At 46.2% G+C, this 24,650-nt stretch overlaps 1 protein-coding gene across 3 annotated transcripts in view; it reads left to right on the top strand.

The window, feature by feature from the left end:
• The window catches only part of LOC105544070 (AP-3 complex subunit sigma-2), a 90,142-nt gene that overhangs the window by 4,032 nt on the left and 61,460 nt on the right, over positions 1-24,650 (top strand). The window contains exons 3-7 of one of the 3 annotated variants that reach the window (XR_001006712.1): positions 876-1,008; positions 5,327-5,533; positions 5,933-6,096; positions 7,495-7,787; positions 8,090-9,032. Coding sequence is in view for 2 of the 3 variants with exons in the window: in XM_011986334.1 (XP_011841724.1) it covers positions 876-1,008; positions 5,327-5,533; positions 5,933-6,096; positions 20,629-20,720; positions 21,138-21,249 (708 nt within the window). In the remaining variant the exon portion in view is untranslated. Of the gene's footprint in view, positions 1-875; positions 1,009-5,326; positions 5,534-5,932; positions 6,097-7,494; positions 7,788-8,089; positions 9,033-16,018; positions 16,178-20,628; positions 20,721-21,137; positions 21,250-24,650 lie in introns of those variants that run through there. The other 2 variants (XM_011986334.1, XM_011986335.1) reach the window with 2 other exon arrangements.

The following is a 24,650-nucleotide window of genomic DNA, read 5'->3' as shown; positions in this document are numbered from 1 at the left end:
GGAGTACAGTGGCATGATCTCAGCTTATAGCAACCTCTGCCTCCTGGGGTCAAGCGATTCTCCTGCCTTAGCCTCCTGAGTAGCTGGGATTACAGGAGCATGCTACCACACCTCGCTAATTTTTTATATTTTTGATAGAGACAGAGTTTCATCATGCTGGCCAGGCTGGTCTCGAACTCCTGACTTCAAGTGACCCACCCACCTTGGCCTCCCAGAGTGCTGGGATGACAGGCATGAGCCACCTTGCCTGGCCGAGTTATGATTTTCTTTCTTTTTTCTTTCTTTTCTTTCTTTCTTTTCTTCTTGAGACGGAATCTTGCTCTGTTGCCCAAGCTGGAGTACAATGGCATGATCTTGGCTCACTGCAACCTCTGCCTCCTGGGTTCAAGCGATTCTCCGGCCTCAGCCTCCTGAGTAGCTGGAATTACAGGCACCTGCCACCACGCCTGACTAATTTTTTGTATTTTTAGTAGAGACAGGGTTTCCCCATGCTGGTCAGGCTGGTCTTGAACTCCTGACCTCGTGATCCACCTGCCATGGCCTCCCAGAGTGCTGGGATTACAGGCGTGAGTCACTGCGCCCAGCCCAAGTTACGGTTTTCTGTGTATACTCTTGGTCTTTGGCTGTGTGGAAGCCCTGGGCTTGCCCTGTTAGGAACTTCTAGCAGAGCTCATTATATGTGGCAGGTGCTCTTGTGAACCCATGAATGAATAAATATTTGGTGGGGTTGGGGCGTCTGTCTAGCTTGAACATCTTTTGGAGCTGAGGTGGGCTTCCAGGGTAGATGTGAGGTTGGCGGGGCTGCAGCCAGAGCCCAGAGTGTGTGTGTTGTGGGATGAGGCCGCCTCCCTCACTCTCTGTCTGCCTGGCCCCAGGAGCGCTACTATGTGCTGTATATCCGGCCCGGTCACATCCATCGCCGTAAATTCGACGCCAAGGGAAATGAAATCGAGCCCAACTTCAGCGCCACCAGGAAGGTGAACACCGGCTTCCTCATGTCATCCTACAGTAGGTATCCTCTGCCCTTCCTCCCTCCCTCAGGGCCCTCCTGCAGTGTGGCAGCCTTTGTCTTCTGAGCCTCTTGGCCCCTGGAAAGTGTCTTCTCATCCTGCTTGATGCTGAAGCCCCGTGTGTGGCCTGAGGCTTCCCCACCCACTCCTGGGGCTGGACTCCTTCCTGCCTCCCATTCACTCAGAGGATCCCCGTTCCCTCCCCTCCGTCCCAGGGACCAGGCTGGCCTTCCCACCTCCTGCCATTTCCTGTGTCTGGCAGAATCACCCACAAACCTGGCTTTGGGCTCTAACTGCCTTTGTGCAGAGCCCAGGCCAGGCCCTAGGTGGTCTCCGTTTTACTGCCCAAATCCTCATTTGGTTCTGGGCTCTTAGTCCATGCGTGTTATATAACAAAATAGCTTAGGCTGGGTGATTTATTAACAACAGAAATGTGTTTGTTTATTGTATTCTTAATTTAAAAAATTTTTATTTCTTTGTGCATTTTTAGTGGCTGGATTTTGCTATGTAGCCCAGGCTGGAGTATAGTGGCTATTCTCAGGTGCAATCATAGCGCACTGCAGTCTTCAAGTGATCCTCCCTCCTCAGCCTCCAGAATAGCTGGGACTGTAGGTGTGTGCCGCCGCACCTGCTTAAGAACAAAAATGTCTTGCTTACAGTTCTGGAGGCAGGGAAGTCCAAGGTCAAGGTGCCAGCAGATTCGGTGTCTGGTGAGAGCTTGCTTTGTGCTTCAGAGACGGCGCCTTCTTGCTGAGTCCCACATGGCAGAAGGCAAGGCAGCTCTGTCTTCAACCTCTTCTGTAAAGGCACTCATCCCACTCATATGCCATGACCTTCTCACCTCATAAAGGACCCACCTCTTAATACTATCACGTTGGTGATTAAGTTTCAACGTATGATTTTTTTCTTTTTTAAAAAAATTTTAGGGTGAGTGCGGTGGGTCACGCCTGTAATCCCAGCGCTTTGAGAGGCCGAGGTGGGTGGATCACTTGAGGTCAGGAGTTCGAGACCAGCCTGGCCAACATGGTGAAACCCCGTCTCTACTAAAAATACAAAAATTAGCTGGGCATGGTGGCAGGCGCCTGTAATCCCAGCTACTTGGGAGGCTGAGGAAAGAGAATTGCTTGAACCCTGGAGGTGGAGGTTGCAGTGAGCCGAGATCCCACCACTGCACTCTAGCCTAGGCAACAGAGTGAGACTCTGTCTCAAAAAAATAATAGTAATAATAATAATAATAATAATAATACTTTTCAGTGGCCACTTTACTTCTAGGCATTACGTCCATACTCCGTCAGTGGAGGAAAGACAGCTGAGTTTGTCTCTTTGTTTTTCTTTTCTTTTCTTTTTCTGTCTGAGACAAAGTCTGGCTCTGTCACCCAGGCTGGAGTGAGTGGCTCGATCTTGGCTCACTGCAACCTCCACCTCTCAGGCTCAAGTGATTCTCCTGCCTCAGCCTCCTGTCAACATATGAATTTTGGGGGATACATTCTGACCATAGCAGACCCTCCATGATCTTGTTCTTCTTCCTAATTTTGTCTCTGGTAGGGCCTCTTTGCTGTCTGCCCCTGGGTGAGAAGGTTTTGAGGTTGAGTGGGACGCCATCACTTTATTCATTCATACCTTCAGTTACTCATTGACTCTCTGAACATTAGGGATCATCTATATCATGTGTCAGCCCTTGTGCCACATACTGAGGGGTCCAGGCATGAACAAAACCCAGTAGTATACTTGAAATGTTCTCGGTCCAGTAGAGGAGATAGAGAGGCCTGGGCCTGGATCCTGTGAAGGGTGCTGAGCCCAGGCAGGCATGACTGGGGACGCCCTGGAGCAGGGAATACCAGGACTGAATCCTGAAAGATAAGCAGAGGTCAGCCAGGTGCCAGGGATTTGCAGGGTGTTTCAGAGAGGCAGAGGGTGCCCAATGCCTGGAAGTTAAAGAGTTCCTAACCCAGGTATGAGAAGCCATGCAGGGCAGGCAGCAGGAGGAGCAGGCACTGAGGAGCTCAGCTCTAACCGAGGGTGCAGGGCAGCCCTGTAGTGAGTAGTTTTAAGTAGGCAGGTGACATGATCAGGTCTGTGTTTGAAAATCCCCAGGGAGGCAAATAGCCTGGAGCCCAGCGAGGCCTGTGAAGAAGCTGTTATGGTCACCTAGGACAGAGATAAGAAGGCCAGGATTAAGGACCTGTCAGTGGGGGTGCAGAGACTGGAGCAGCTCAAGCTAGAGGAGGCACAGTGGCCTGTTGGCTTGGCTATTGGGGAGGAAGAGGAAGGAGTCGTGATGACACCAGAGGTTAGGCATGGGTGCCAGGCTCAGGGGAATGGAGGAGTGAGAGGTTTGTGTAGAGGAGATCTGTTTGGAACACACCGAGTTTGAGTTGCCAGGAGCACTGCTGGGTAGAGGTCCACTGAGGCCTTGGAGGACAGTTGTAGAACTTGGGGAGAGAACTGGGCTGCAGCACATTGAGAGCATTGAAGCTACGGAAGTGGACCAAGTTACCCAGGAGGAGAAAAGAAGTGGGCCCAGGAGGCTGTCTTGGGAAACAGCAACAACGGGAGGTGGATGGAGAAGGAAGAGCAGGAGATGGAGCCACTGAAAGGTCCGAGGAATGGGGAAGGTGTCATGTCTCTAAAGCCCCTTGAAGCCAAGGGGAACAGGCGTGAGAAGCTAACAATGGGGTCAGGCACTGCCCAAGGGTTAGTTAGGTCTGAGATATGGAGCATCCAAGAGGTTTGCCGGTTAAGAGCTCACCGGCGACTCTGGTGGGGGTACATGGGGTCTGGAGCAGTAGGTGTCAAAGCCAGAATGCAGGAAGGCCTTGAGGAAAGGTCAAGGAGTAGAGAGAGAGAGACAGGTCCTCAGGAGGTGGGAAGGGGTCTGCAGCCCAGATGGAGGAGCTGGCTTGAGGCAGGAGGAGAGGCCTCCTATCCTTTGAGACTGAAGAAAAGAGGACATGTTTTGTGTGGTCAGAAGTGAGTTGATGGCTTGGCGTGGTGGCTCACGCCTGTAATCCCAGCACTTTGGGAGGCTGAGGTGGGTGGATCACCTGAGGTTGGGAGTTTGAGACCCGCCTGGCCAACATGGTGAAACCCCGTCTCTACCAAAAATACAAAAATTAGCCAGGTGTGGTGGCGCACACCTGTAATCCCATCTATTCGGGAGGCTAAGGCAGGAGAATTGCTCAAACCCAGGAGGCAGAGGTTGCAATAAGCTGAGATTGTGCCACTGCACTCCAGCCTGGGTGACAGAGTGAGACTCCATCTAAAAAAAAAAGTGAGTTGACAGGTAAGTGGTATCAGGGAAGTGAGAGGCCCCACTTGATGTCTTCTGTTACCTTGCAAAGAAGGTGAGATGCTCTGTCTAGCCGGTGTCGGGCAGAGGGCTGAGGAGAATGGAGCGGTCCTGTGGGGGCAGCCACCTGTGCAGTCCCAGAAGGCATCCCTGACAGAGGTCGGCTGAGGTTGTACCCCATGAATGAAATGTGCTCCATGAAATGTGTTCATGGGTTGACTGGGATGTTCTTCAGCAAAGTGCAGCCACCTGGGCTTGGCGTGGCGCAGGCAGCCTGTGGGACAAGCTCCGGGATTGCTGTGCTGGGGCACGGCCTTGTGAACACCCAGCCCTGTGAGGCTGGGCCCACTTCACAGTCCAGGAGTGCCCCTCCCCTAATCCAGCACCTGGATTTAGGACTCCTCCCTTACCCCATGAACTCTGCCAGGAACAGGAAAGAGGGGGGGGACTACCAGAGTTTACTCCTGGTTCCAGTAGACCTCACCCCAGCCAAGGAGACCCTGACGGCTTGGACAGAACCCTTCCCGGCCACCGGGGTCTCAAGATGGAATTGTGTTGGGGTGCTTTGAATCCTGCCTCCTCTACTACTATGTGACCTTGAGCTAATTACTGAACTTCTCTAAGCCTTGGTTTTCTCCTCTGTAAGATGGGAATAGTGAAAACATATGAACGCTCACTGAGGGGTCCACATGCCAGGTGCTGCGCTACGTGCTTTATTTCCTTTATATGTCATGTCAGTCCTGTCAGGTAGGTACCGATTTTATCCTATTTTTCGGGTACAGAGAGGTGATGTAACTTGCCCAAGTTATTGTGGAGCCCAGATCTGCACCAGGCTGCCTGTCCCCAGCCCATGCCTGTCCGCCTCTGCTGTGGAGTTCCTTGTTGAGGACTCGCAGAATGGGCACCGAGTCCCAGCCTCCGGGTGACTGAGCTTGGAACCACTTAGCCCTCACCTGGCTCTTGAGAGGCCCTGCGGAAGTGCTTGCTGCCACAGTGATAATGACCCTCCTGTGCTCTGTGCCTGCAGAGGTGGAAGCCAAGGGGAACACTGACAGGCTCACGCCCGAGGCGCTGAAGGGGCTGGTCAACAAGCCAGAGCTGCTGGCACTGACAGAGAGCCTCACCCCTGACCACACAGTGGCGTTCTGGATGCCCGAGTCGGAGATGGAGACAATGGAGCTCGAGCTGGGGGCCGGGGTACGGCTGAAGACTCGGGGCGATGGCCCCTTCCTGGGTGAGCAGTGCAACCCTCACTGTGGCCCACCATTCCTGTGTGACCCATGGGAGCTCTCGGCCTCCCTAATGTCTAGAGCTCATGGGAGCAGGCAAGGTCTGGCCTCCGTGGGGACACAACCAAGCCCTGGAGATTTACTCCTAAATCCCTGCACAGGTGCCCTAGGGCCATTAGGCTCGACAGCCTGGATCCCCAGGTGCCACCCAATCCCATGGTTCCTGTGAGCGACCTCTCCCCACCATACCTTGGGGGTCCCACCCAGGGATTCACTGACCACATCTAGGCCTGGAAAAAACAGTGGCTTAACCCAGGCCTAGGGGACCCCACCACAATGGGCCCAGCCCTCGCTATGTTTCCACCACAGGGACAGAGGACATTCAGCTTCATCTCTTCTTTCAGATTCACTGGCCAAACTTGAGGCTGGAACAGTGACAAAGTGTAATTTCGCTGGTGATGGAAAGACAGGGGCATCCTGGACAGACAACATCATGGCCCAAAAGTGTTCGGAGCGGGCTGCAGCGGAGATCCGAGAGCAGGGGGACGGGGCAGAGGACGAGGAGTGGGTAGGTCAGTGGGGAACTGTGCACCTGGTGTTGGTGCAGTTGAATCTCCTGGCAGGAGTATGGTACATACTGGTTGAGGTTGTGGCTAGGATGAGAAGATGACAGAAGAATCTTACCCCCCAGCTTTAGTGGAATTCTGTGAAACACCTGGGAGTGTGTTAGCATCAGGAAAATTCCTTTAAGGCATGAAGAATGACAACCTGGGACCTTCCTTGTAGGTGGCTGTGAACCTAACTATGCCCCAAAGATTCCCAAGTGGTAGGAAGAAGGGGGTGCAGAGGGATATTAATGATGGTCATTAAGTCTCAAAACATCTCTACTTCAGGTGAATATATTAACAATGCTGAGGCAGTTGAACAACTGAATGCGTAGTTTTTCCTCCTTTGGTTTGGGCTGCTTGCCTGAAGTGTCTGGAGAATGGCTGACCTGGTCCTTACCGGTTTTTCTTTTGCTGAGAGTCAGTCCCCTCATTAATCCTCAGCCTATTCACAGTTGCTTTTCTTTTCATTTCTTTTCTTTTTTTTGGAGACAGAGTCTTATTCTGTTGCCTAGGCTGGAGCGCAGTGGCATGATCATGGCTCACTACAGCCTCAAACTCCTGGGCTCAAGTGATCCTCCCACCTCAGCCTCCCAAGTAGCTGGAACTATAGGCATGCATCACCATGCCTGGCTAATTTTTTTATTTTTTGTAGAGACAATGTCTTGCCATGTTGCCCAGGTTCACAGTTGTTTTTCTGAAATATATTTTACCCAAAGAGTTGAATTGATGTCAAAAGGCCCCCAAATGCACACTTATTATTTTATTTTATTTTTTCGAGACGGAGTTTCACTCTTACTGCCCAGGCTGGAGTGCAATGGTGTGATCTTAGGTCACCGAAACCTTTGCCTCCCAGGTTCAAGTGATTCTCCTGCCTCAGCCTCCCAAAGTGCTGGGATTACAGGCATGTGCCACCTTGCCTGGCTAATTTTGTAGTTTCAATAGAGACGGGGTTTCTCCATGTTGGTCAGGCTGGTCTCGAATTCCCAACATCAGGTGATCCACCAAAGTGCTGGGATTATGGGCTTAAACCACTACACCTGGCCTCAAAATGAACATTTAAAGCAAAGAAGTCACAGAAAAATGCTCTATCTAGGTGATGGAGATGATTTTTGCCAGAGAAAGCAAGGGCACGCAAATGAGAGTGTCTGAATTCCTTTTTGTCTTCATAAAGCAAGTCTTGGACTGAAAAACAGTCTAAGAGCTGTTGGAGCTGCCAGGCCAGCTCTAATGAGGGTAGGCCCAGGCAAGCACTCATGGGCCCCGCAGGTACCACACGATTGAACCCTTGTTTGATAACTTGCAGCGACGTTTATGACATGTGCTCTCTCTGTATCTCTTTACCCCTTGGATTTCTCCAGGATGACTGAGGGATGTGGCTGCCTCCGGGGGCACCAGCACCTTCTGTAGCATTGTTGAGAATTTCTTCCATGAACTTCTACTCTGGAGCTGGAGAGAACAGTCAGCCAAGTCTTACCTGGTTCTTCCCCACAGCCACCTTGGAATACTCTTTGAACAAGCTCTGCTAAAACCAAACCCATGACCACTGTGTTGGTGGTGGGGCCCCATGCTGTGGCTCCCGGAGGGCCCCTCCCTGCATGTGAGTCTAGCCTTCCTAGACATTACATGATGACCCTTTAAAAAAAAATTAGAGGCCGGGTGTGGTGGCTCAAGCCTGTAATCCCAGCACTTTGGGAGGCTGAGGCAGGTGGATCACGAGGTCAGGAGATCGAGACCATCCTGGCTAACATGGTGAAACCCTGTCTCTACTAAAAATACAAAAAACTAGCCTGGCGTGGTGGCGGGCACCTGTAGTCCCAGCTACTCGAAGGCTGAGGCGGGAGAATGGCATGAACCCGGGAGGCAGAGCTTGCAGTGAGCCGAGATCACGCCACTGCACTCCAGCCTGGGCGACACAGCGAGACTCTGTCTCAAAAAAAAAAAAAAAAATTAGAGATGGAGGTCTCATTGTGCTGCCGAGGCTGGTCTCAAGCTCCTGGACTCAAGCGATCCACCCACCTCCACCTCCCAAGGTGTTGGGATTACAGGTGTGAGCCACCGCACCCGGCCTCATGTTGACCCTCGCCCTGGATAGCAGCCTGGTTTTTGGAGGCAGGTGGTGGGAGAGACCCTATGGCAGCCCAAGAGTAACTGGACCTGGTATTGGTGCAGAATGGGGAATATCCTTTTGTCTAAATGCAGAGCAGCTGAGAGAAGTTAGCGGGGCTCTTCCTCTGTTCTCATTGTTTCCTGCTTTCCTTCCCCACCAGCCCCCTCCTTAGCACTCCATGTTGTAGCCTCTACTATCCCGCTTCAAGCCTCCGTGTCCCCTGTACCTTCCCCCCGCCTCCCAAGTTGCCAGGTCTTTATTCCCCCATTGATCCCATGCCACCTCGGGGGTTCCTGTCGTCTGACATCCCTGGCTGCTTTCCTGGTAGATGGCATTCCCAGAGAGGCCAACAGCATTCCCAGAGAGGCCAACAGTGTTCCTAGGTGTGGCTGGCTGGTCTGCATCTCTCAGACTCACTCTGCCAGGCTACAGTTTTGAGAATACCTTTTTTGTTGTTGTTTTATACCTGGAGGACTTTTTATGAATGAGCAAATCTTCAGAAAGGAATTCCTCCACCCTTACTGGGTTATTGTCAGGTGTAAACAGCCTTTCAGCTGAGCAATGTTCCTAGGAGAAGGAAGCCATTTATCTTGGGTCGTGAACATTGCCTTTTTGGGTGGTATACCCACACCCAGATCTGTGAAGAGACCTGGAGTTGAAGTCTCCATGTCATCAGGACTTTGGCATGTGGATCTTGCTTGACTTGGGAAAAGAGAGGGTGGTGGTGAACTAATAATTATGGAGTGCCCCTAATGTGTCAAACACAATGCTGGATGATTTCCATGATAATAATGACCCATACTTGTGCTAAGCACTTGCGATATCTTACTTGTCACAACAGTCCATGAGGTACTGATTATCCCCATTTTTTCATGAGACTAAAGCTCAGAGCTCTGGGATAGTATACAGTGGCAAGAGGAATTTACACCCAAGCACCCAGATTTCAAAGCCCACATTCTTAACTACTGGACTATTCATACCACAGAGCAGGAAAAGGGTCTCAGAGAGGTTAAGCAACCTGCCCAAAGTCACACAGCTAATGAGTAGCAGAATCAGGATTCAAACCCAGAGCTGTCAAAAGCAAATCTTATGTTCCTTCCACTGTCCCCTGCTTCCTTACTTTTAAGAAAGGTCTTGGAAACGGGGCCAGAAGACGTGGTAGCCACTTCAGTGGTGTTCTGTGTCTGAATGGGACTTTCTCACAGGCAGGCCATGCTGGAACCTCAACCATGGGGGTGGCCAGGGAGGTGGTTGAGCAGAAGGATAGCTGGGGACACTGACTGGGGGTAGAGTCACCCAGTGTCTTTAGACATCCTGCCGTCTAAAGCACTGTGCCCAAAGGGTATGGCAAACTTATATGGACAGGTCACCATTCCAAACAAGGAGGCCCAGTGTGTCGATAGGAGAGGTCCTAAAGCAACAAAAAAGGTGGGGTGTCTTGGAGGGGCTTCAGAAAGGGAAAGGCCATTGTGTCTGGAGCTCAGAGAATGGGGGCTGGTGTTTGAAATGAAGCTGGAGATTGGGCATGGCATCCTCACGCATTTGGGGACTTTACCCTTAACATCCTGGAAGCCAGTGATACCATGAAGAGTGAGATCTGATCTATGTTTCAAAGGTCACTTGACTACAGAGCAACTGGAGGCGAGGATCTCCTTTAGGAGACTGCTGCAGTTGCCTGGGTGAGAGGCTAGAGGGTTTGGGCTATAGCAGTGGCAGGGGAGATGACAAGAAGAGAATGGTTTCAGGGGCATTCAGGGGGCAAAATCAACAGGACCTGGGAGGAGACGAAGGGGTCAAGAATGATGCCCAGATTCTGGGTGAGTGGCAGTGCTGTGGTGCACAAGTAGTGATGTTATGGTTCTGGGTGACCTGCTGTTTAGGAGGAGCCCAGCCTGTGGCTAAGAAGTATAGAGAACTGAAACCAGCTCCCTAGGGATGGGAAAACCAAGTGGGCTGATGATAAGAACAAGGGCCCCAGGGCCGGGTGCAGTAGCTCACGCCTGTAATCTCAGCACTTTGGAAGGCTGAGGTGAGCAGATCACTTGAGGTCAGGAGTTCGAACACAGCCTGACCAACACAGTGAAACCCCATCTCTACCAAAAAATACAAAAAGTAGCCAGGCATGGTGGCACGTGCCTGTAGTTCCAATGCCTTGGGAGGTTGAGGCATGAGAATTTCTTGAACCCAGCAGGTAGAGGTTGCAGTGAGCTGGGCGACAGAGTGAGACTCTGCCTCAAAAAAGGAAAAAAAAGAAAGAAAGAATAGGGTCCCAGGCTCAGCAGGTAGGGAAACTGATGCAAAATCCTCTTCCCTAGGGCTAGGGACTAGGAAGGGAGAAGATGGGAAGCTGCTGTGGCTCAGAGGCTGCATGGGCATCTACATGGGCAGACGGTGAGGCCAAAGCCCCTGATGTTGCTGCACCTCCTGCCCTGGTCAGGACTGGCTCAGGCATTAGGGCAGGCCCAGCCAGGGCAGGAGCCTTCCTAGATACACTTGTGGGGAGCTGAGCAAATATGGCAGGGCTGAAACCTTGCTTTCAGGGGCCCCCATGTGGCTGGCAGGGGCAGCTTTCAGAAGCTAGACTGGATCCTATTACTCCCCAGATGAAAAGTTCAAATTTCTTAATACAACTCAGAGCTCATCACAACATCACAACCCTCCTCTCTTGGCTCGCTTCCTCCTTAAGAGCTCTGCGGCGATCCCTTCAGACCAGCTCGAGGGATATTCCACAAGTTGTTAATAGGGCTAGAAACAAAAAGCAGTGGTGTTTCTATGATCTAATTTGTTGGGACAAACGTAATGTTAAACTCAAACATTTCTGTAGGATTTCCCAGAGCTTTTACTATACTAACATTTACTGTAACTCTTCAGGACAGGGTATGATTAAGTATTTCCCACATTTCTTTGGTCATAGAACCCGTTTTTGTGAGGAGCATTTCATGGGACAGCTGCTCTGAGAAACAGTTTGGGAAGGGCTGTGTTGGTCCCATGGAGGGGCTGGCTGTTTCCGGAGCAGGCCACTCTCCCACTTCCATCGCCTTGCCTGGACTCTTTTCTTATTGGGAGGTCCCTTTCCTCTATCCATCTGAATTTCTTTTCTTCCACCAGTGTCCAGCTTGCCTTTCACCATGGGCCTAATGATGGAAATTGACAGTTATTTTGTATCTTCAAACAGAACCAAGAAAATCCTCTGAGCTTCATTCATATGGGAATTTTTTTTTTTTTTTTTTTTTTTTTTTTTTTTTTCTTGTTGCCCAGGCTGGAGTGCAATGACTCAATCTTGGCTCACTGCAACCTCTACCTCCCGGGTTCAAGAGATTCTCTTGCCTCAGCAGGAGTATTACCATAATCCCAAGTAGCTGGGATTATAGGCATGTGCCACCACACCCAGCTAATTTTGTATTTTTAGTGGAGATGGGATTTTACCATGTTGGGTAGGCTGGTCTTGAACTCCTGACCTCAGGTGATCCATGCTCCTCGGCCTCCCAAAGTGCTGGGATTACAGGCATGAGCCACTGTGCCCGAACGATATAGGAAGAATTTTTGAGGGACTAAACTAATCTCCATAAATAGCAATGCACTTAGGAAATATATTTAAAGGGGAAAAAAAACTCATAGTTTCACTCAGTCATGTTCATAATTTTTAGTGTTTGGGTTTTTTAGCATGTAATTTGTGTACATAGTTTTGGTTTCTGTAAACTTGCATAGGGGTTTTCTGGTACAAACTGGAAAACCTGCTAGACAAATTCTAAAACATCTGTAATACTTGTACGTAGTTGTTGTAACACTATGCCCACACATAAAATTTGATATTACTTTTTCGATTAATGTTACATAATCACTTTCCATATTGCTACATAGTCTTTGTAACCATTTTTCTTTCTTCTTTTTTTTGAGATGGAGTTTCACTCTTTTTGCCCAAGCTGGAGTGCAATGGCGCGATCTTGGCTCACTGCAACCTCTGCCTCCCAGGTTCAAGCTATTCTGCTGCCTCAGCCTCCCTAGTAGCTGGGATTACAGGCACACGCCACCACGCCCGGCTAGTTTTTTGTGTTTTTAGTAGAGACGGGGTTTCACCATGTTAGCCAGGCTTTTCTTGAACTCCTGACTTCAAGCGATCCTCCCACCTCAGCCTCCCAAAGTGCCGGGATTACAGGCATGAGCCACCATGCCCACCTGCAACCATTATTTTTAAGATTGCTACCACTGGATAGTTCCGTCATGGTCCAACTTTTGGATATTTAAATTGATCCCTGTGTGGCTAACAGGATTGTTTCCAAAAATGTTGAAAATTATATAGTTCCCTTAATTCCCCACCTCTAACTATATTTTTGGGTTATTTCTTTAGGAGCAGATTCCCAGGAGTCATATTACTGAGAATCTAGAAATCTTTTGTAAAGTTCTTGTTATATTGCCAAATTGCTTCCCAAAAGAGTTGTTCTAAACCATAATTTCACCAGCAATGTAGGGGAGAACCATTTTTATGCTGCCCTTGTCAGAATTGGGTATGAAAACATTTTAAAAATGACTTTGGATAAGGTGAAAATTATACACACACACACACACACACACACACACACACACACACAGTTTTTTTTTTTTGAGCCGGAGTCTCACTCTGTCGCCCAGGCTGGAGTGCAGTGGTGCGATCTCGGCTCACTGCAACCTCCGTCTCCCAGGTTCACGCCTTTCTCCTGCCTCAGCCTCCTGATTAGCTGGGACTACAGGCACCCACCACCACGCCTGGCTAATTTTTTTGTGTTTTTAGTAAAGACAGGTTTTCACCATGTTAGATAGGATGGTCTCAATCTCCTGACCTCGTGACCCACCCGCCTCAGCCTCCCAATGTGCTGGGATTACAGGCGTGAGCCACCGCACCCGGCCTATTTTAATATATTTTAATTTGCCTTTCCCCCCACTTATAGTGAGCTTAAACATTTTTTCCTTTTCCTAGCTGTATTTCTCCCTTTGTTATTCAGTTTTTTTGTCCATTTATCTACTGGGGAGATGGGGAGTGATACCTGTTTATCAGAGTTATTTGTATTTTAAATGTAACCATTTGCCATATTTTAATGATTTTTCCATTAAATAATTCTTTTCATAAAAAATCTTTATATATCTATTGATGTTTTGTGATTTTTATTGCTTCTAAGCTAATGCAGATTTTTGGATATTATTCAATTTCGTTTTCTTCTATTTAGGTTATTATCTGGTTTTATACTTAACTACTTATTTTCAAATTGCTAACCAGTTTATCCTAATAGTATTTACTGAATTCCTTCCCACTCCTACATCACATATTAAAATTATTTTGTGCCTAAATTATTTATAGTATTTCAGTTAGTCTTCCTATAATTACAATTTGAACCATCAAAGTAGGTTTTAATAGTTGGCAGAGCTAGTTCTTCATAATTCTGTTTCAGAATTTTCTTTGATATTTTTCCTCAACATTTTAAACATTTTTGTCAAGTTTCAGTGCAACTGACTTTGGGTTTTTATTTATTTAAAAACTGGGCCATGCCAAGTGCAGTGGCTCACGCCTGTAATCCCAGCACTTCGGGACACGGAGATGGGTGAATCACTTGAGGTCAGGAGTTTGAGACCAGCCTGGCCAGTGTGGTGAAACCCCATCTCTACTAAAAATACAAAAATTTGCTGGGCATGGTGGCATGCGCCTGTAATCTCAGCTACTGGGGAGGCTGAAGCAGGAGAATTGTTTGAACCCGGGAGACGGAGGTTGCAGTGAGCCAAGATCATGCCACTGCACTCCAGCCTGGGCAACAGAGACTCCATCTCAAACAAACAAACAAACAAACAAAAACAAAAAAACGCTGGACCAGGCATTGTGGGGGTTTGGGAGGCTGAGGCTGGAGGATCGCCTGAGGCCAGCAGTTTGAGGTTACAGTGAGGTATGACTGTGCCACTGCACTCCAATCTGGGTAAGACCCTGTCTCTGAAAAAACAAACAAGCAAACCCCAAAACTCTAGCTGCAAAAGTAGCACATATTTCTTTGAAGGAATAAAAGGAAAACTTGATAATCCTACCACCCAAAGATGTTTTAAAATCACTTATGTGGTACTCAGTTATGTGCCATGCACTGTTCCAAGTGCTTACAAATATTATAATAACTCCTTTTGTGTTTATAACAACTGTCTGCAGTCAGTAGACTCACTTTCCAGTTTAGGAAACTGATATTACACCTTTTCTACAGATGAAGAAACTTGCCCAGGGTGCCCAGGCAGTCCGCAGAACCATGCTTTGAATCAGGGCAGCGTGGTTCCAGGGGCCTGTACAAATCAAACCACCCTGACTCTGCCATTCCATCAGATACATTATTCATATTTTGGTGTATTTGCCGCCAATCTTGTGCAAAGTGGGTTGTCCCTGTGCAGACTTCGTGTAATCTTTTGGCTTAACAGATGTCATGAACACTTCTGTATCATAAATCTTTCCCAGCATGATTTTTATTAGCTATTTAATATTTCTCATATTCATGTAGAACAATGCACTTAACCAATTTCTCATTTTTGTAATAATTTTTTTCCCATTTTCCCCTGTAATAACACTGCTGAGATATATATTTTTTTCTTCTTTTTTATTTTACTGTTCTAAAGATACTCTGGCAGAAATGTATGTTCCTGAGGCTAAATCTTCTCACACATCCACAATCATTTTATTATAAATTCCAGAGCTGGAAACGCTGAGTCTAATGTTAAATAAATAAATAAATATATATATACACACACATATATATATAGAGAGAGAGAGAGAGAGAGTTTTTTTTTTTGGAGACAGAGTCTCCCTCTGTCGCCCAGGCTGGAGTGCAGTGGCGCAATCTCGGTTCACTGCAACCTCCGCCTTCCGGGTTCAAGCCATTCTCCTGCCTCAGTCCCGGGACTAAGTATCTGGGTATCTGAGTCCCAAATATCTGGGACTACAGGCGCGCACCACCACACCCGGCTAATTTTTGTAATTTAGTAGAGGCGGGGTTTCACCATGTTGGCCAGGCTGGTCTCGAACTGCTGACCTCAAGTGAGCCACCCGCCTCAGCCTCCCAAAGTGCTGGGATTACAGGCGTGAGCCCCCGGGCCTGGACTGTTACATATTTTAAAGGCTTCTGATCCATATTGCCAAACAGTCCCCTGGATCGATTTGCAGCTGTATCCGCTGCTCCATCTGCAGTATACGAACGTGCTCCACCTTACCCACACTGGGTCATTAAAAGAACAAACAAAAATAAGAACTTGATTGATTTGGGATTTTAAAGGAAAAGGACTAAAAATTCTTTAATTCCACCATTCACCGTCTACCATGGAGGAACAGCCCATATGCACGGAGAGACAGCTACGTAATTCACTGCAGCATTGTAATACTGAAAAATAAAAATGAACGAAACGTTCCTTAACCGAGGAACGGCCGAGTGACCGGCGTCTCCACTCCGCGGAACGTTCTGCGAGCGCTAAGGGGAAGGCGGGGGTACAGGTTTTGGAGCGGACGGCGAGAAAGGCACGCTCGCGCCGCCTCTCTGTGTTGGCAACCCGGCTGGTGGTCAAGTTTCGGCTTCTGGGGCCAGCTGTCGGTCTTGGCGAGGGACATAGATCCGGATTCGCATCCTGACCGGCCAACTGACGCTGGTTGAGGTGACCACGCTCCTGGGCACCCGCACCTGCAGTCCGCAGGGGACCCCGCCGCCTTCTCCAGGGCGTCAAAGAGGCCGGACCCTTGGGTGCTAGGGCTCCTGGGTGCCGGGGCCAAGTTTCCGAGTGCCGCTCTCAGCAGCGCACCAACCGGAAGTGGCCGTGTTGTGGCGGAAGGAGGCGATTTCTGGGAGTAGCCGGTGCTGAGAGAACCGTGGCCGGCAAAGATGATTCAGGCGATTCTGGTTTTCAACAACCATGGAAAGCCGCGGCTAGTCCGCTTCTACCAGCGTTTCGTGAGTGCGGCCCGGCTTCACCACGCCCGTTGAGGGTGCCCACTATCTCTTCCCTCCTCTTTGGCCTCTGGGCGCCCGGGGGCACCGCTCCTTGGTCACCTGGGGCTCCTGCACCGTGCATGACCCTCACCCTTCTTAAGCACTTAACCTGGGCGCAGGCCGGTGCCAGGCATTCTGTCTCCCGCCCTACTGCCCCCGCTCTTTCTGACCCTTTTCTGGATCCTGGCATTTCTGTGCCATTTTGTGACATTTTCCCTTGGGTCTCTGGGAACGAGATAGAAGCGACAGTGGGGAGTGTGCCTCGTTGAGAACTTGAATGATTGAAGTCACGTTCTGTCATCTTTTTGGTTGTTGACCACAGTTTCATGAGGAAGAAATATTAAGTTTCTGAAAGTTTTTGTTATAGCCAAAGGGTCTGGAAAAGTTCTTTATTTGGAATTATTTTGCTTCAGTGTGGCTGGGACTTTCCAGAGACTAGATACCCTTCACTCTGTAGGGTTGAAGAAAATTTTAGTTTAAAAGTGGAAACATGATGAGAAATTATAAATGCTGCTGCATAAGGGCTCAATAAGTGATTATGTAAATTTGAATTTTCCCAACACGTTCCTTTGCAAACACATAAACATCAGTATTTGCTTCCTGTCTTCCAGTATTTTATTTCTTCATGGCGGGGTTTCAAAATGTTATATAATTGGGGTACTGGCGAAACTGAAGAGGGGAAAGAGTCAGAAAACGTATTCCGGCTTCAGCTCCACCTTTTCTACTCTTGCGTCTATTGACAAGTTAATAAACCCTTTTCAGACTTTTATTCTGTCTTTTGTCAATCAGAAATGAAAAACTAATTTTACTCCTTCATAAGATTTTTAAAGCTAGATTACATTTAATTAAGTAGATTACGTCGAGGTAAAAATATGAGTATTCAACATAACTATTTGTATTTGCATGTGTGTGTATACAGATTCCCCCCTAGTTTTTTTCTAACAGGGTTATTGAGATAAAACTAACATGCCATACTATTTACTTATTTATTTTACGTTATTTACTTATAGAGATGGAGTCTTTCTATGTTGCCCAGGCTAGTCTTGAACTCCTGGGCTCAAGCAATCCACCGGACTCAGCCTCCCAAAGTGCTGGGATTACAGGCATGAGCCACTGTGTCCGGCCCCAGTTTACCTATTTAAAGGGGACAGTTCAGTGTTTTTTAGCACGTTCACAGAAGCTGCACAACCATCACCACAATCAATTTTAGATCATTTTCATCACCCCGAAAAGAAACCTCTGCCCATTAGCACTCATTGCCTATTTCTCCATGACTGTCCCAGCCCTAGAGAGTCTCTTTCCCTCTAAATTCGCCTGTTCTAGAATGGCAAATGGAATTTGACTATTCCAGAGTGGCAGATGGAATTTGCCTACTCCAGAGTGGCAGATGGAATTTGCCTATTCCGTTGCATATAAATGAAATCATAAATAAGTGGGTTTTTTTGTGTCTGCCATGTTTCATGTAGTATAATGTTTTCAAGATTCATCCATGTTGTAGCATGTATCTGATCTTCATTTCTTTTATTGCTTAATAATATTGCATTATATGGGTATGCCATATTTTGATTGTCTGTTTATAAGCTGATGTTTCTAGTTTTTGGCTCTTCTAACTAATGCTGCTATGAACATTCTTGTGCAAGTTTTTATGTGGACTTATGACTTCATTTCTCTTGGTTATATACCCAGGAGTAGAATTGCTGGATCATATGGTAACTATGGTGAACACTGTGAGAAACTGCAAACTATTTGACAAACTTTCCAAGTGGCTGCACCATTTTACATTTCCATCAGCAATGTATAAGGATTCCATTTTCTTCACATCCCTGCCATTCGTTATTTATTTATTTATTTATTTTTTGATTAAAGACATTTTAGTGGGTATAAAGTGGTATCTCATTGTGGCTTTTTTTTCCCCCCGAGACTGAGTCTTGCTCTGTCTCCCAGGCTGCAGTGGCGTGATCTCGGCTCACTGCAACCTCTGCCTCCCGGGTTCAAGTGATTCTCCTGCCTCAGCCTCCTAAGTAGCTGGGATTACAGGTGCCCGCCACCATGCCTGGCTAATTTTTGTATTTTTAGTAGAGATGGGGTTTTGCTATATTGGCCAGGCTGGTCTTGAACTGCTGACCTCAAGTAATCTGCCCGTCTTGGCCTCCCAAAGTGCTGGGATTACAGGTGTGAGCCACTGCACCTGGCTTATTGTGGTTTTGATTTTAATTTCCAAAATGACTAATGATGTTGAGCATCTTTTCATGTGCTTATTGACCATTCATGTATCTTTGGAGATCATAGGATTTTTATAAGACCTCATGAGCTCATAGATGAAAGTACCTTGAAAACTACAGAGTACTAAAATGATATGAGGGGTTATTAAAATCACTGAGGCATGTAAGCAATTGGTAGTTTACCTTTTTACTGAACTAGAAATTAGGTAGCCTCATCATTTCATACCATTTCCCACTGCTGCCACTTCCCCCAGAGTCAGATAAAAGGCTTTAGTTCAAAAGATGTGTTTTCAGTTTTAAAAAGTGCTGATGTTTAGCATGTTTCGTATTTTGCAGTATATAGACTTAGTTCCTTACAGCATCCTGTCATCTGTGAGCTTTGTTCTTTAAATGGAAATGAGGAAAATAGTGATTGATTTACTCAAATTTGTAGTGACCAATGATTAGCAAGTTTTCATTCATTCAGTAAATACTGTGAGCCATTCCATACCCATGTGAGTCAAAGTAATTTCCCCACAATTACGTTTTCCCTGTTTTTTCCCCTCTCTGTTTCTTTTAAATAACTAACCCTTTCAAAGCTAAATTCAGGGCTGTAGAAAAAAAGGGATTAAAATTACTTGAACCTATTTTCTAACTCTTGGGGCAAGTCCAATTTAAGGTTTTCTTATGCTTTGTTACTCAAAGTGTGGTCCCCAGACCAACAGAAATGGTATTGTCTGGGTGCTTACTAGACTTGCATCTCAGGATTTAACCTATACCTGCTAAATCCGAATCTGTATTTTAACAACATTCACAGCTGATTCATTGCAAATTAAGATTTGAGAAGCAATGGTCTAGAGCTTTAAATTATTTTCTGTCTTAATTGCTGGTTTCTCCCTCTCGTTACCCTTTTTAACCATACTTCTTCTGAAACTCATATGTATAATTAGAAATCAAAGGTGAGTTATCAAAGTGATTTCATCAGAGTTGAGCTTTGTTATGCACATAGTAAGTGAAAAAATAAGGCCAGACATGGTGGCTCACGCCTGTAATCCCAGCACTTTGGGAGGCCAAGGCATGTGGATCACCATGAGGTTAGGAGTTCAAGATCAGCCTGACCAACATGGTGAAACCCCATCTCTACTATAAATACAAAAATTAGTGGGGCATGGTGGCGCATGCCTGTAATCTCAGCCACTGGGGAGGCTGAGGCAGGAGAATCGCTTAAACCCGGGGTTGGAGGTTGCAATGAGCTGTAATCGCACCACTGCCTGGGCAACAGAACAAGACTCAGTCTAAAAAAATAATAATAAAACATTTTATTTGTAGCTCTCTGATTGTTCAGAATTTTAATCTGTGATCTATTTTTCTCAATAATACTTTGTTGATGAGTAACACAGCATCTTATATGTAGTATCTATATTACCAGTACAAAAGATGGCAGCTGTATTTGCCAATACAACTTTTTAAAACATTTACATGATTACTTCTTGACCTTCTTTTTTTTTTGAGATAGAGTCTCACTCTTTCGCTCAGGCTGGAGTGCAGTGGCGTGATCTCAGCTCACTGTAACCTCTGTTTCCTGGGTTCAAGCAATTCTCCTGCCTCAGCCTCCCAAGTAGCTGGGATTACAGGCATGTGCCACCACGCCCGGCTAATTTTGTATTTTTAGTAGAGATGGGGTTTCTCCATGTTGGTCAGGCTGGTCTCGAACTCCTGACCTTGTAATCCACTCCCCTCGGCCTCCCAAAGTGCTGGGATTTCAGGCGTGAGCCACCGTACCTGGCCCACATCTTGACTTTCTTAAAATGTTAGACCTGTTGAGATTTATTATATACTTGTCACAGATGTTTTCCAGGGGAAGACAAAATATTTCAGGATCAGGCCTTCTAGTTATTCTCTGACTTTGTATGAGAGTTTATCAATGTTCCTTTTCTTGTTTAAATATCAGCTTACCTATAGGACAGTAATGGTTAGTGACTTAGATATTTAGGTAAATATACCCTATCTTAATTCCTGTATCAGAGCCTTGTCATCCATTTTTCATAGATTCACTCTTATTTTTTCCTCATCATTTTTATCATTTCTAGAAACAAGTACTAAATGTTTAGATGTTCCCAGCTTAGAAATACTTCTTCCCTGTCCATCCCCATGGATGGGATGTAGTTTTTCAGGCCTGCCCACTGATTCACTTATCTTTTTGTTCCATAGCCAGAAGAAATTCAACAGCAGATTGTTCGAGAGACTTTCCATTTAGTCCTCAAGCGGGATGACAACATCTGTAACTTCTTGGAGGGTGGAAGGTAAACTGTCAGCTTCATTTTTCTCCCCATATATCCACTTGTGAGTGCCCTTCATTATTGCATCTTCTGGCAGTACTCAAGTGTCAGGTGGATACTTGATGCAACTGTAACTGGTCTCACCATGATCTGCTCAGGGAGAGACACAATTCTCTCTGGGGGCGCAGTTCAATTACTGTGCTTCTGATATCGCTCATTTGGATGATCGGTCCCTGGGAGGATAGGCAGGAGAAAAGGTAAGGTAAGGTGGCTTTAGGTACCTCTGCCAAACTTGGTTGCCATTCACCTAGTAAGAATGGCCTGCTTCTAGCATCTGGCCTTCTCCTTTCCAGTGGGCCCTTTCTCATTCTTTGGCACAAGGCTCCTTTTTGATGTGTTTAATTAAGCTGTGGGCATTTAAATGTTTCCCATCTTCTGCAGTTTGATTGGTGGCTCTGACTACAAACTGATCTACCGACACTATGCTACCCTCTACTTTGTATTTTGTGTGGATTCCTCAGAGAGTGAACTTGGAATCTTGGACCTCATCCAGGTATGTGTAGTCAGCTAATGATGGCAGCAACTTTAGAGAGTTTCCACGGGATTTTTGAGTAACCTTGTGTCCATCTCCTTATTGATACTGGTAAAAGTTGCCAGACGTCCACCAGGTGGTGCTCTGGGAGAGCTCCTGAGAAACCCTCAGCACTTGTAGATTTATTGGTTTCTATCTAGCCCTTGCACTGCCCTTGGTTTTCATTTACAAACTTATACTTTTGGCCGGACATGGTGGCCCACAGTCTGCTTTCAGATTGTTTTTATTACCTTCATGAAAACTGAGATGTGTAGGGACCCTAGCTTGGGAACTATTCATTTAGCATAATTTCATCATTTTATATGTGAGATTCTAGATGAGCTTCTTTTAAGTACTTGAATAAGCCCATAGGTAGAAAACACTCAAATAGATGCTACATTGAAAACTTAAGTAACAACAATTGTGGAAAAGAAAATTCTATAGCTATAAAATGTAAACTTTAAATGCTTACAACAACAGGCCAGGTATGGTAGCTCATGCCTATAATCCCAGCACTTTGTGAGGCCAAGGCGGGCGGATCAGTTGAGGTCAGGAGTTTGAGACCAACCTGGCCAATATGGTGAAAGCCTGTCTCTACTAAAAATACAAAAATTATCCAGGCGTGGTGGTGTGCACCTGTAGTCCCAGCTACTCAGGTGGCTGAAGCAGGAGAATCGTTTGAACCTGGGATGTGGAGGTTGCAGTGAGCCGAGATCGTGCCATTGTACTCCAGCCTGGGCAACAGAATGAGACTCCGTCTCAAAACAACAATAAATTAAAAATAAATAGGCCGGGCATGGTGGCTCACGCCTGTAATCCCAGCATTTTAGGAGGCCAAGGCGGTCAGATCACGAGGTCAGGAGATTGAGACCATCCTGGCTAACACGGTGAAACCCCGTCTCTACTAAAAATACCAAAAATTTGCCAGGCATCGTGGCGGGCACCTGTAGTCCCAGCTTCGGGAGGCTGAGGCAGGAGAATGGCATGAACCTGGGAGGTGGAGCTTGCAGTGAGCTGAGATCGCGCCACTGCACTCCAGCCTGGGCTACAGAGTGACACTCTGTCTCAAAATAAATAAATAAGTAAATAATAAATAAATAAATGCTTACAACAAAATTTGTTTCCTTAAGATAAAAGTTTAAAAGCTAAATATAACTTGGAACAAATAAATTGAAATTTTGAATATATAGTTTTGTAAGATAATTAAAAATTTTATACATTGTATTCACTGATACATAAAAGTATACATAAAGGTGAACTCATCTAAAACAGATGCATCTTGGAGATAATTTTTAAATACTTTCTTAAAACCTGAGTCAGATTGGACATTGAGAGTCAGCATAATAGAAAGAGCTCAAGGTGGGGCGCAGTGGCTCATACCTGTAATCCCAGCACTTTGGGAGGCCGAGGTGGGTGGATACTTGAGGCCAGGAATTTGAGACCAACGTGGTCAACATGATGAAACCCTGTCTCTACTAAAAATACAAAAAATTAGCTGGGCCTGGTGGCATGTGCCTGTACTCCCAGCTACTTGGGAGGTTGAGGTGGGAGAATCGCTTGAACCCAGGAGGCAGAGGTTGCAATGAGCCAAGATCGTGCCACTGCGCTTCAGCCTGGGCAACAGAATGAGACCCTGTCTCAAAAAAAGAAAAAAAGCTCAAGATCTAGCATCAGGAAATCTGGATTTGAGTCATCAATCTACCATCTGAAAAGTGATATTAGGTTGTAGAATTCAAATGTGAGAATGTGCTTTATACTACTGTTAACTGCATGTAGCAGGCTATAGAAATGTGTACATAATATGAGTTTATTTGAAAATTAAAGAAATATAGTGATAATGTATTTTAAAAATTGGGATAGAGTGCTTGCTTCATTCAGCAGCATATATTCTAAAAGTGGACCAATGCAGAAAAGATTAGCATTGCCACTGTGTAAGGATGACATGCAAATTGGTGAAGCATTCCATATTATAAAAAATAAGGAAAATTTTTTTAAAAAGAAAAAAAAATTGGGCCACAGTTATAAGAGAAAATGGACCTTGGAGATTTATATTAACAATACAAAAAGACCAGCTTTATAATTTTTAAAAAATTATTTATTTATTTATTTTTGAGACAGAGTCTTGTTCTGTTGCCAGGCTGGAGTGCAGTGGCACGATCTCAGCTCACCGCAACCTCCGACTCCCTGCTTCAAGCGATTCTTCTGCCTTACTCAGCCTCTCGAGTAGCTGGGATTACAGGCACACACCCAGCTAATTTTTGTAGTTTTGGTAGAGACAGGGTTTTACCATGTTGGCCAAGATGGTCTTGATCTCCTGACCTTGTGATCTGCCTGCCTTGGCCTCCCAAAGTGCTGGGATTACAGGTGTGAACCACTGTGCCCGGCCTCTAACTTTATAATTTAATAGACATTTATTAAATATTTAGTGTACATTGGATTTGGTAAGATCAGATAAGTAAAACGTAAAAATAATAGGAACTAAAAAGTTTGATCTTTGTTTTTGTTTTTTTTTGAGACAAGGTCTTGCTCTTAAACTGGAGTGCAGTGGAGTGATCACAGCTCACTGCAGCCTCCATCTCCCAGGCTCAACCCATCCTCCTACCTCAGCCTCCTGAGTAATGGGGCCTACAGGCATGCATCACCACATCTGGCTAATTTTTTGAATTTTTTAGAGATGAAGTCTCACCATGTTTTCCAGGCTGGTCTCGAACGTCTCAGCTTAGGCAGTCTTCCCACTTTGGCCTCCCAAATTGCTGGGTTACAGGTGTGAACCACTGGACCCAGCTGATCTTTGAAAAGATAATAAAAATTAATAAATAGTTGGCCTAATTGATATAAAGAAGATAGAAATAGAAAACATTGTTTTAAAGGGATGATATATACATAGTTATACTACCAATATATCTGAAATAGCTAACTACAAAAAATAACTGCACTGGCCTGGCGCAGTGGCACGTGCCTATAATCCCAGCACTTTGGGAGACCAAGGAGGGTGGATCACTTGAGGCCAGGAGTCTGAGACCAGCCTGACCAACATGGTGAAACTTCGTCTCTACTAAAAATAGAAAAATTAGCTGCGCATGGTGGCACATGCCTGTAATCCCAGCTGCTTGGCTACTTGGGTAGCTGAGGCATGAGAATCACTTGAACCTGGGAGGCAGAGGTTGCAGTGAACTGAGATCACACCGTTGCACTCCAGCCTGAGCAACAGAGCAAGACTCTAGCTCAAAAAATATGAAAACAAAAAACTGCCCAAATGAGGTCAACATAAAAGCACTGAAATAATATTAGGATAAAATAATAGATGTTAAAAAAAAAAAAAAAAAAAAAAAAAAGAACTCACTCCTTAATGGGGTCACAGAATTTTTTAAAGTTGAAGTACA

This window comes from Mandrillus leucophaeus, unplaced genomic scaffold (assembly GCF_000951045.1).
Source record: "Mandrillus leucophaeus isolate KB7577 unplaced genomic scaffold, Mleu.le_1.0 Scaffold297, whole genome shotgun sequence".
Lineage (NCBI taxonomy): Eukaryota > Metazoa > Chordata > Mammalia > Primates > Cercopithecidae > Mandrillus > Mandrillus leucophaeus.
This window is presented reverse-complemented; position numbering and strand designations above follow the sequence as displayed.